The 13,220-nt window shown below is 41.0% G+C and overlaps 1 protein-coding gene across 1 annotated transcript in view; it reads left to right on the forward strand.

The window, feature by feature from the left end:
* Positions 1 to 13,220, forward strand: part of DNAH8 (dynein axonemal heavy chain 8) — a 318,775-nt gene that overhangs the window by 225,808 nt on the left and 79,747 nt on the right. The window contains exons 77-81 of the mRNA XM_024122116.2: positions 1,136 to 1,388; positions 1,488 to 1,678; positions 6,422 to 6,543; positions 9,764 to 9,882; positions 11,442 to 11,644. Coding sequence (XP_023977884.2) covers positions 1,136 to 1,388; positions 1,488 to 1,678; positions 6,422 to 6,543; positions 9,764 to 9,882; positions 11,442 to 11,644 — 888 coding nt within the window. The remainder of the gene's footprint in view (positions 1 to 1,135; positions 1,389 to 1,487; positions 1,679 to 6,421; positions 6,544 to 9,763; positions 9,883 to 11,441; positions 11,645 to 13,220) is intronic.

Here is a 13,220-nt window from a genome sequence, read left to right on the forward strand (position 1 = left end):
AAATAAATAAATAAATAAATAAAAACCAAAAAAATAAAAACAAAATAACTTAACCTCCCAGAAGTGCATTAAGTGTTACTCTCACAGCCGTCTCCAGCACTTTAAGGTGACCTCATGGAAAAGGCCTTTTATCTGCCTTCATTGCACTGCTTATGCTGACAAAGTTGTCTGTCTCTTGGTCCATGACATCTCCCAGCCATTTGATGCCTCTGGGCATTGTAAATATTACCAAGGAGGACTGACTGAGGATCCAGCCAAGAGTGTGAGGTTAGTCACAATTTGGACTTCCCTAGCAGACCTAGCATGCCCATCAGAGCAACTAACTCAGCACCTTCTAGAAGCACCCACCTGCTTCTAGGTAGGCCAGAGCACCGCTCTCTGCAGATATCGTGACCGTTATCTCAGCACCTCCAGAGCACCCTTCTGTGTCTTAAAATTGAGATATTTTTATTTTTATGTTTATCATCATAGACATGTTATGTCTGTTAAAAACAATAATGAAGAGTAAAACTAAAAATAAAATCAGGATTTTTCTTCCTGGTTAGACACTTCCACTATCTCCTAACTCGTTAGAGACATAGAAGGACCAGAGTTCTCAATGTCAAGGACTGTTGAACTAAAGCAGGAGTAGAGAGAGTACGATTCACCTGCAAGCTGGTGTGTAATTCACACTCAGTAGGGCTCAGTAGTTGTGGCTTGCGGGCTCTAGAGCACAGGCTCAGTAGTTGTGAGACAAGTGGGAAGGAAAAGCCTGTGATACTGTGAGGGGAACCATCAAGATGATAATGGAGGTGAAAGCCACGTCATAGGAGCAGCTGAAACCACTGGGACTGGAGGGAGATGTGAATTTTCTTCAGACATTTGAAGACCAGATTTGTGGGCTGCCTTGAGAATTGCCTTTTGCAGATTTTCAGGCAGAGTGGGGGACAAACCCTAGGCAGGAATGTTTAGAATGGATTCAGGCATCGGATGCCTGGTTAGACTGGAAGGCTTTCATGTCTTAAGATTCTGCCCTTCCATCCTGTGGGCTTTGAAGAAGTCAAGTTGAAAATTAACACGGTGATTTCAGAAGTGATGCATCTCGTTTTGCGGCTTTCCCGTCTTGTGTTCCACAGCTTTCCTGTTTGGTTTTTAGGTTCCTTGGTAGATGACGAATCTCTCATCGGTGTCCTCCACACCACCAAGCAGACAGCAGCTGAAGTCAGTGAAAAACTACACGTGGCCGCGGAAACAGAGATCAAGATTAACACGGCCCAGGAGGAGTTCCGGCCCGCGGCCACCCGAGGCAGCATCCTCTACTTTCTCATCACAGAGATGAGCATGGTCAACATCATGTACCAGACCTCGCTGGCCCAGTTCTTGAAGTTATTTGACCAGTCCATGGCCAGGTGGGACCTCACTACCTTGCCCCCCAAATTTTGTGTGTATTCCTACCTACTCTCTTAGAAATGGATTTTTACCTCTTTGATTTTTAAAACATATTGCAGGTCTGAGAAGTCTCCACTGCCTCAAAAGAGAATTACAAATATTATTGAGTATCTGACATATGAAGTTTTCACATATTCTGTCAGAGGCTTGTACGAGAACCACAAGTTCCTCTTTGTACTCCTCATGACCTTAAAAATCGATCTTCAGAGAGGAACAGTGAAGCACAGAGAGTTTCAGGCTCTCATTAAAGGTGACGGGTTTGGGATATGGATGTGCTATGTAAAGGAGATTGCTTTAGATAAGCTCTTTGATGTCCTGTAGACCCATTCTTGTAATACCCGGAGGAATTAAGTTCTAATGGAAGTGAAGTTCTTTATGTATACCTCTTCCCCCACCTCCCCCTCCGATTTCCATTCATTTTATTCTGGTTACTCAAGATGATTGATTTCAGGTCTGTGTTAACTCTGCAGTTTTTAGTTATGTAATTAAATTAAGTTTGAGCATTGTTGCTTATAATTAGGAGACCCAAATGCCAAAGGGGAGAATAGTGATTCAGGTGATGAGCTTTCTACTACTGCAAGAGACCAATTCCTTAAGCAAGGGGTTATAATGACGTTTAAGACTATAACAAAAAGCACGCTTGTATTTTATATTTGAAGAGAACCCTGCTCATTGCTTATCTCCATGTTAAAAGTATAATTAAGGAGACAAAAGAGTGGTATTTTCATTCAATTCAGTTAAACAAGTATTTATTGAGCATATACTATGCAAACCTGCCATACTGGTGTTTGGGATACAAGGAAAAACCAGACATTGCTTTAAAAGAAATAAAAGTCTCATAATTCCTATAAATATAATTGAAAAACACCCTGCCAAATAAGGCAGAATAACCTGTGTTATAAGAGAGCTAAAACCAAAGTGTTATATCTAAAAGGAGGGAGACATTACATGTGGTTGGTGAGATCAAGAAAAGCTCCTTGGAAAATATGCCTTTGCAGGTTAAGCCATGAATTTTTCAGGTTATTTGATACCTGGGGAAAATGGTCTAATCTTTTTCTTATTTTTTTTTAATCTTTATAAGTAGTTTAATAAATCATTTTCTGGCAGCCCTTCTCCCCCAAAAGAAGAAAGTGACATTTGAAATGGACTATGGATGATAGGTAGAAATGAAGAAAACTTCCATGCTAAGACAGAACAGCATGGAAAAAGAAATGAGTAGAGTATGTACATTGGTGAGCCTTGGTTCCTAGAGGAAGGATTTCTTGATCTGATAAGAAATAAGGAGTTGTGTAAGGTAGTGATGTGATCCTTTTATTGTTCTTTAGGAAGGTTACTCTGGCAGACATGTGTAGGATTAGAGAATAGTGGTTTAAGGGAGTCTGTTATAAGCTTCCCAACCACAGGAGATGCATTTCCATCCTAGGGTGAAGACAATGGGGATATAAAGGAAGACACAAATATGAGAGATCATGAAAGTAAAATGACAAAGCACTGGGTATAAGAGCCAAGAGAGGGTCAGAAATGAGTCTAAGATTTCTGCTCTGTGCAAAGATTTCTGGTCTGGATGGCTGAAAGAAGAGCTACTTTGAGAAGTGTCAGAGTGGGAGCATAATGAATGTGATTTGGGGACCTAGTTTTAGTCAGGATAGGCCAGGTTTTGTGGCCATAAAAACAATCCTCAAATTTCAACACAACAAAAGTATACTTCTCCTTTACTCTCTATCTGACATGCTTGTCATGGTCGCCCAGGAATGCAAATTGCTTCCATAATTACTATGGAAGAGGGACAGGATGTGGCAAATTGTGTGCTGGCTCTTAAAGGCTACCCCACCAGTGCCACACTTCACGCTCATATTTCATTAGCCAAAGTAAGATGCATGGCCACATCGAAATTCAAAGAGAGCAGGGAAGTGCCCCAGAGCCACATCCAACATGGAAGCTGCATCACAGCATCGGTGGAAGGTAATGATAGATGGATAAGCCTAAGGTTTGGCAGGTGGGAGTGTGGATGTGGAAATGCGGAGAGGGCTGGTGCACAGCGAGGGTCTGGGGTTCAAACCAAGAAGTTGTAGGACAGGGGGACTTTATAACTAGCGACAAAGTACCAGCCTCTGTGGATTGCAGCCTAATGCCTCCATAGGTCAGACAGGGTTTGTCGTGGCTCAGAGGATCGCAGCCTGTGACTGGGACAAGTGAAGCCTAGGGGGCAGCATGTAGATCTGAGGCATCCTCCCCATCAAGACACAAACCCACCCCACCTCACCTCTCCCTACCCAGCACACCCAGCCAAGCCAGAGCTATACCCTGAAAGAGACTGGATTCTTCAAAAGTCTTTAAATCAGAGGAGACCGAGAAACGCAGTAACACAGTGGGGAGGGAATTTGTGAGGAGGATTTGATTTGTCACAGAAAAATAAAGAAGGCTGCACATCTGAACTGTGGTTAGAGCACATCTGTGACTCCATTTCATAAAACTGGAGAGTCAGGGAGAACCGGATTGTATAGGATCAGGAGAGTCAGTGAGAGGAGTTTGGATTTAATTGAGTTGGCGATAGAGAGCCATCGAATGTTTTATGAGCACGGAAGTAGCATGAGCAATGCTTTAGAAGATTAATTTGGGATTTTATGATAGGTGGATTGTCAGTACAGTCAGCACTGTCAAGCACAGTAAAAGAGTTTTTAAAAAATCAAAACTGGTTTATTGTTCAGTTTGTATTAGTTTTGAATTGGCTTACAGTTTGACCAAATTATTTTTTAAAAGATGGTAGGCCTTGGGACTTCCCTGGATGTCCAGTGGTTAAGACTTCACCTTCCAATGCAGGGGGTGCAGGTTTGATCCCTGGTCGGGGAGCTAAGATCCCATATGCCTCCCGGCCAAGAAAACCAAAACATAAAACAGAATATTGTAACAAATTCAATAAAGACTTTAAAAATTGTCCACATAAAAAAAAAATCTTAAAAAAAAAGATGGTAGGACTTTGTTTTTAATGTTTTTTTACAAAGTTAACAAATATGGCCCTTAGATCACTGATATTTTTTATCATTTTGAACTCAGTACTTAAGGGGGAAAGAAGAAAGACTTATTTATCATAGCAGAAATGTTTGATTTCCCTTTGTATTAATTCCTACTAGTTTTCTGCAGTATTTGGAAGGTGCCTTTGACTTTCTTCTTCAACCGAAAATGTCAGAACACTTTGAAAAATGAAATAGATACCAGGGGCAATCCTGCAGTGTAGAGTAATTGATATACCTGTTTCCCGTGCCTGGTTATTTTAGAAAGATATCATCTTTCTTTTGTTGTAAACCATGGACAGAAAGACACATTAGAGGGTCTTCTCTTGTCTTCCAGGTTGGATTGGACCTGAGCCTTCCAAAACAGAGAGTTAATGTCAAAATAACGGCTAATGATTACATAGCTCTTACTCTGGGCCATGACTGTTGTTGGCTTTCTACATACATTCATTTATTTAATCTTCACAGCAATCAATCTGTTGGATTCTATTATTACACTCATTTGGCAGAAGAGAGAACTGAGAGAAACTGAGTTTTTGTCAAAGTTTATGCAGCTAGCAAGTGGCAGAGCCAGGATATTTGGGGGAATAGGATGGGCTGTGATTGTTCTGGGTTAGTTTAGGTGCATGATATGTTGGAAACACTGAGGTAGCTTAAATATCTTCTCCTGATGTCTTTGAGGTATATGTTTACATGAAATCACTGTGAGGGGGAAACAACCAAGAAGAAAAGGTATGCGTCTACCTCCTTGTTAGAGGAGAGAATCCCTTAAATCTGCAAGTGACTTTCTCTAGGGCTTGCTTCTCCTATGGTGAACTCAGTGTTAGAAGAAATGGTGCTAGAATAAGGTCTCCTCTTTCACCTGGTCGCTGCGGGGGGTGGGGGAGTGTGGGAGGAAGGTTTACAGGTTCTAAAGGTGTTGTGGCACTCAGAGCCCCTGACTCCATGGTGGAGCAAAGGGATTTACACGAAAGGAGTACTTCAGCTCATTCACCTTCTCAGGAAGACGCTGAAGGGGAGAGCAGAGACCTGTAGTCCCCTCCACCCGCCACCTCCCCTGTTTTTGTCCCCGGGTTGATAAGTGAAGTGGAGGGATTTGATGAGTTCTTCAGGAGGGTTATAGAATTTAAAAGTTCAAGAACCACTGTTTGGTATACATCTGAACTAAACAACAGAGCTGGAATTATTATGATAAAACATTGCTAAAGACATGCAGTGGAGGAATTTTGAAAGTGCAGATATAATCACACGTCTTGGTGGAGATTGTCACACTGAATGTGCTCATTTGACTTGTGATTTGCTTCAAAATACAATCCAGTGCTATCACTCACATTCTGCACTCGAATCTGTGAGAGCAGGAGCCCTGTTGGGTTTCCTCTGCTTTATCCCCAGTGCCTGGAATATGCCGGATACATAGAGGTGGCTCAGTGAATGTTTGTTGAATAAATGAATGAATAAATGATTTGAACATTAATTACCCCCTTAAAAACCTTAAAAACCCACAGATGTATTATACTCCTCTCTTCCTCTTTCCCTCCATCCCTTCATCTATGCATTTATCCATCTTTTTGACCTGATAAAAAATATTTCCGTAGTATTGAATATCAAACTTCTGGAGGAGTGATGACTAAGAAATGACTTTTAAAATCACACATGAAAAGATCAACCGATTCATTGATATCAAAATTATAAATTTCAGATAGTTAAAAAACAATAAAAAGGCAAACATCTGCAACCACCTGAGAAAAATTCTTTGCAGGGAAAAATGACAGGGAGTTGCCATCTGTATAAGATGGTATAAATCACTAACACTTGAAGGAACTGTACCAAAAAAAGGTAACCACATTTTCTATAACATGATTATTTTCCAATTTTCCCATTTTTGTGTGTGATATGGTTATCTCGTTTTTTATTATTTGGAAAATAAATTTCTAAAAAATAGAGCACAAGCTGACCTGATTCCCACTGACGCCTTTCTCCAGGGGGAGCAGCTCTAGATCTGAAAGCCTGCCCTCCCAAACCGTTTCGCTGGATCCTTGATATGACCTGGCTGAATCTTGTGGAACTGAGTAAACTTCCGCAATTTGCAGAAATTATGAACCAGGTAATAAAGGGTTGGAAAAAAGTACAGATCTGTAAACCCAAACACACCTGGGCCATTTAAACTGGGGCCTCCTGGTGACAAACCCTTCACCCAGAGGAGTCAACACACTTGTGCAGCTTTAAGGCGCTGTGGCTCTCCTGGGGGGTTGGGGGTGGTGGACAGAAGGGTATCTCAAGGAACCTTTTCACAGGTGCAGGCAATTGCCTTTACTTCTGTGTGGTGGGCATGGATCATTTATAACCTGCTGGAGTTGCTGTCAGAATCAGAATCCTTTTATTCTGGGTGGGTGGACCCTTTTATTGTAGACTCGATGTTTTCACTGCCTATGATTAAATAATTTGTGCAAATTTGAATTTGAGGCAAGTGAAGAGGTTGAGGTCCTTTTATAAAAAATCAGTCATTTCAATGGTGAAAATATTTATAAAATGGTGAAGTTATAATGGTGAAAATGGTGAAACAGACCCCGATTTACCTGTTTTTCTTATCTGAAAATGTAAATTGGTTCTCGTGGATTAGTTGTTGATTCAACTCTCACCGGAAAACAATTATGCAACTCAGAATAAAGACAGCTGTTTATTACTGAGGTCTGTTGGTTACAACTGTGTGTCACCAATGGAGGGCCTGCAGTTTCCCAGTGTCAAATGCTGATAATTATCTGTTTTGCGGTTGCTGGTGACGGACAAAGTGAGTGATTGGTAGCCTTAGCCCTAGGCTGAGGATGGCAGAAGCCTCGCACTGTCACCATGTGATTCCCTCCCCTCCACAAACATCCTGTCCCCCACCCAAGAGTACACTAGGTGTGTCTGTTTAGGGGTACTTCTGGAACATTATGTATTCTTTACCCATTCACCATGGTTGGGTCAGAGTCAACTGGATAGAGTCCCTGGACTGTATCTGTGGTGGACAGTAAGCTTTGTTTTGTACTACAGCCACAGCTGAGCCTTCCAAGCCCAAAAAATACTTTGAAAAAAAAAAAAGTGGTCTGGGTCTGGTCCGAGACTGGGTAAAGGCAGCCTTCAAGTACCACTGGAAAAAATCACCCCTCTGCTGACGGGTTATATTAATATAAGGATATACAGTATCATTTGCCTCGGTCAGTTAGATTTTAAGTACCCTTGGTGTAGAATCTGGTGGCTACTACTGCTTACTATGGGTAGGTACTTTGCAACAATAATAACTGTGCAAGGGAAGTATTATTGACACGATTTATAGATGAGATAACTGAGATTCAAAGAGGTTAAGCACTTGCCCAAGGCCACATAGCCCATAAATGGTAAAGCTGTAATTTGACCCCATGCTCATGACACCATGAGTTATTTCTGTCCAACTTCTTTTACACCATTGGATGGGCCAGAAGGGAAAAGGAAGAGTTGTTCTCCGGAAACTTGCAGAAGTTTGCCATCAGGGCGACCTGCCATCAGATGGCCAAGAGTTTGACCTGTCTGTGGGAGGAGGGGAGGAAACAGGAGATCAATCTCCCAGCTGAGTGGGTGTCAGAAATTGAAACAAAAACAGCCTCAAACAGCAGCTGCCCTGCCTTGGCATCCCAGGCCAAACTGTTTAACACCTGGAGGTGGTTTTGCTAGCAGCGATGGCCAGGAATGGAAAATGCAGGAGCAAGGGGCTGGGAGTTATCCCATCACAGATGCAGCTCTCCCTGAAAGCTTTATATGGTAGAGTCAAAATTAGCAGATGGAAGGTCAGTAGGTTGAGAATACACACCCTGTTTCTTCTTGGAACTCCTTCTCTTTAGCAGCCAGTGTGGAGGAGACCTGCAGGGGGTACTCTGGGTAGCAGAGCACAGGTACCAGTGCAGTAGGATGGGGCTGCAGCAGCACCCAGGCCCTCCAAGCCCTGTGCCAGGCAGATTCTTTCGGCAGCAGCCAACTAGGGAGAGCCACTGCAATCTTCAGAGAAAGATGGCAGCTGTGAAACATCTCAGAAATTCTCCTCCATCTTTTAGCATCCCAGGGACAAAGTTGGAGCAACTGATTTACAGAGCAATTGTTTTGTTATTAACTTGCACCCTGCCTGTATCCTAGATGATGAATTGCTTGTATGGTGTGGACTTTGGGCGGCTATTTAACCTCTCTGTGCCTCAGTAAAAAGTGGGGATAGGGACTTCCCTGCTGGTCCAGTGGCTAAGTCCACGCTCCCAGTGCAGGGGGCCCGGGTTCAATCCCTGGTCAGGGAAGTAGATCCCACATACCACAACTAAGAGTTAGCATGCCACAACGAAGATCCCGCATGCTGCAACTAAGACCCAGCTCAGCCAAATAAATAAATAAATATTTAAAAAAAAAAAAAAAAAAAAAGTGGGGATAATAGAAGTAAAAGTACAGTCCTTGGGTCTGGCACATAGTATCTGCTATATAAATATTTGCTATTAGTGCTTTTGCTATGGCTTTTAAAACATGCTTCAGACACTGTCTAAATAATCCAGCCTGATTGTTGCTGAGGAGCAGCATCAGGCTCACCGATCTGTAGTTTCTGTAATTAGTTTTGACAGCACTCGGACTTCAGGGAGCATCTTTTAATACCTCTGAAAACCTGTGGTTCTCTCCATGCTTCTGAAAGAACAGGTGTTTGAGACCAGCTCTTGGAGAGGCTTCATCCATTCTTAGGTTTAAGGTCTCAAGGTGGGGGGATGACTAGGAAAATAAAAGTTTTGATTTTGTCATCTATCACTAGTTTAAGTAGAGGTCCACATGTAGAGGTTTGGGTATCAAAGTGGTCTATGTCAGTGGTTCTCATCCAAGGGCAACCTGGTGCCACACCCCAGAGTGCATTGACAACTCTGGAGACCTTTTTTATTGCCACAAATCAGGGGCAGATGTGCTCCTGGTGACTAGTGGATAGAGCCAGGGATGCTGCTAAACAATGTAAAATGCACAGGACAGCCTCTCTCAACACTAAATTAATCTGGCCCTAAATGCCCATAGTGCGGAGGTTGAGAAACCCTGGTCTATGTTTTTTCCTGCCCAGTCGTTTAGTGTAATTGACACATAGTCCTAATTTTAGCGAATAATGTAGAAGAGCAATGGAAAAACTGAGAGGGAATCGTAATATCCAATCTATCTGAGTCACTGGTTCTGAAGAAAAATGTAAACAGTGTGGTTATGTTTAAAAAATTAGCTGCCTATAAAGAATGACCTTCTCAGGTTATTCAATTTTAATTGCATATATTCCTGGGGCTTGCTAATCAGCTTATTTATTTTAGATCTCTCGTAATGAGAAGGGATGGAAAATCTGGTTTGATAAAGATGCTCCAGAGGAGGAAATCATCCCTGATGGATATAATGACTCACTAGATACCTGCCACAAGCTTTTGCTTATCAGGTGAGAATAGGTATTATCAGACCTAGAGCATCACTTTATAGTGTCAAATTACAGATCCCACCTCAGTGAGCTTACTTCACTATGTCCCAGCAGTTACTGTAATAGATGGATGTGCTTCCAAACTGAAGTTTGGGATGGCAAACAAAATGGTGAAAGGTATATTTTGATAACGTGTTAATGATAGTGCTTTTAGCAAAACACGTATGAAAAATATGTTTTTACTATTCACTTTGGTCATCATTTACCATTGAGTGAATCATTTATTGTTGAATTTACTTCTGTAAAAGAATAGATCTCACAGAGTTATAAGGCAATTAGTTTTTAAGCCAAAACCAAGAATATTGTGCTATTGAAACATATAAATGCTGTTTTGGCTATTAAAATGGAAGCAGAAGTTTGAAAGTGATGTTGAGGAAGAATATTCTTCCTTTTCTTTCTCACTTTTCATGTTTTCTCAACATGCAGTAGCTCAAAGAAGGCTTCTATATTGGAAGATATGTGTGTGTGGCGGGGTGGGTGTGTGTGGTGGGCAACACAGAAGGGTAGAGTTGGGGGAGATGAAACCACCAAAAGAATAACAAAAAGATGTTGGATCATGTTGGAGTTGTTTTTGTCTTTCCTAATGTTATACCCCTGAGTTTTCTTAGAAAAGTTGTTTCCTGGTTGTTGTCACTCTTTGAGAGTGATGAGAGCTGTCAGCAGTGATGACCTTAGGACCTGCAGACTGCAAAATGGCTATTTGTTTTTATTTTATTAGAATAGATGTGTCTTATATCCATCATTTTAAAATTGAACCTATGTCAAATGAATAATGCAATCTACTAACAAAGAAGAATCCATAGAGCTTGTCTGTGATCTAAAAATATCAAATGACATTTATTTAATGTGTCACTGTGTGTAGAACCTGCTACAGTGTAGTCTACACAGATGGTATTAAATAAATGCTTGCTGATCAAGCTACTTCTAACACCATTGACACATTATCTCCCTCTGAAGACTGTGGAACCTGAGTATGCAGCAGGCCAGCCTCCATCATGTACTGGACCTGGGAGAGGACACCTCCCCTTGCATCCCTGCTGAGTCCCTGGCATCAAGAGCAGGGCCTGATGTAGAGTGTTCACTCCATAAATATTTGTCAAAGAATGAATGTGCTCCTGTGTATTAGTTTGAATGAGGAATTGCTTACCTGAAGCTGATAGCTTAGTTACCAGGGATAATCACTGATGTGTTTTAAAAAGAAAATAACTAAAGCCTCAGAGTAGTTGCTGCTTCCTCTGAAAATGAGACGTTTGGATCAGTTGACTTCTAAGTTCCCTTCTAGATTGGCAACAGAACTGGCCCTGACCTACTCCTTGCCAAGGCCTAGCATCAAAACTACATGAATAAACTTGCATTCATCCAAGGATAGAAAACCTTGCCATCCATCTTACACATATCTGCATAAAGGAGGATTAGCTCATTATCCTTTTGCTAACTAACTATGTGTTCTTTATGTGCTTAGCATTAGATAGAATTTTAAAAACCTGAATTTATTTCCTCTAACATGTGTGCATTTCTAGGTCTTGGTGCCCAGACCGTACTGTTTTTCAAGCAAGAAAGTATGTTGCAGATTCTTTGGAGGAAAAGTACACAGAACCAGTTATCTTAAATCTGGAGAAAACTTGGGAAGAAAGTGATACACAAACACCTCTGATATGTTTTCTGTCCATGGGATCTGATCCCACAATTCAAGTTGACGCATTGGCCAAGAAACTGAAGCTGGGTATGATCAGCAACCTATGAAATTTAGCAAAACCTCCATATTGTTGCCTCACATTTTGCCTTTCATAATTTTATAGCTTATTCGTATAAATTATTGATAAAATTCATAAATATTAGAAAACTATTAAACTCCTTCTTGCCTCCCCTTTCAGATCTCCTGGACTGAGTGTGTGATATAGATATCTTTGTGCAGAGAGGAACACACTCATCTACCATATACTGATTTTTTTTTAACATCTTTATTGGAGTATAATTGCTTTACAATGGTGTGTTAGTTTCTGCTGTATAACAAAGTGAATCAGCTATACATATACATACATCCCCATATCTCTTCCCTCTTGCGTCTCCCTCCCACCCTCCCTATCCCACGCCTCTAGGTGGACACAAAGCACCGAGCTGATCTCCCGGTTCTATGTGGCTGCTTCCGACTAGCTATTTTACATTTGGTAGTGCATATATGTCCATGCCACTCTTTCACTTTGTCCCAGCTTACCCTTCCCCCTCCCCATGTCTTCAAGTCCATTCTCTACGTCGGCAAGGTATATGCCTCCATCTGTTTGTATCATCTTTAATTTCTTTCATCAGTGTCTTATAGTTTTCTGCATACGCCAAGAACATGGTATATGCCTCCATCTGTTTGTATCATCTTTAATTTCTTTCATCAGTGTCTTATAGTTTTCTGCATACAGGTCTTTTGTCTCCTTAGGTAGGTTAATTCCTAGGTATTTTATTCCTTTTGTTGCAATGGTAAATGGGAATGTTTCATTCATTTCTCTTTCAGATTTTTCATCATTAGTGTATAGGAATGCAAGAGATTTCTGTGCATTAATTTTGTATCCTGCTACTTTACCAAACTCATTGATAAGCTCTAGTAGTTTTCTGGTAGCATGTTTAGGATTCTCTATGTATAGTATCCTGTCATCTGCAAACAGTGACAGCTTTACTTCTTCTTTTCTGATTTGGATTCCTTTTATTTCTTTTTCTTCTCTGATTGCTGTGGCTAAAACTTCCATAGCTATGTTGAATAATAGTGGTGAGAGTGGACAACTTTGTCTTGTTCCTGATCTTAGAGGAAATGGTTTCAGTTTTTCACCATTGAGAACAATGTTGGCTGTGGGTTTGTCATATATGGCCTTTGTTATGCTGAGTTGAGTTCCCTCAATGCCTACTTTCTGGAGGGTTTTTATCATAAATGGTGGTGAATTTTGTCAAAAGCTTTTTCTGCATCTGTTGAGATGATCATATGGTTTTTATTCTTCAGTTTGTTAATATGATTTATCACATTGATTGATTTGCATATATTGAAGAATCCCTGCATCCCTGGGATAAATGCCACTTGATCATGGTGTATGATCCTTTTAATGTGTTGTTGGATTCTGTTTGCTAGTATTTTGTTGAGGATTTTTGCATCTATGTTCGTCAGTGATATTGGCCTGTAGTTTTCCTTTTTTGTGACATCTTTGTCTGGTTTTGGTATCAGGGTAATGGTGGCCTTGTAGAATGAGTTTGGGAGTGTTCCTCCCTTTGCTATATTTTGGAAGAGTTTGAGAAGGATAGGTGTTAGCTCTTCTCTGAAT

The sequence above is a fragment of the Physeter macrocephalus genome, chromosome 18 (genome assembly GCF_002837175.3).
Source record: "Physeter macrocephalus isolate SW-GA chromosome 18, ASM283717v5, whole genome shotgun sequence".
Taxonomy (NCBI): Eukaryota; Metazoa; Chordata; class Mammalia; order Artiodactyla; family Physeteridae; genus Physeter; species Physeter macrocephalus.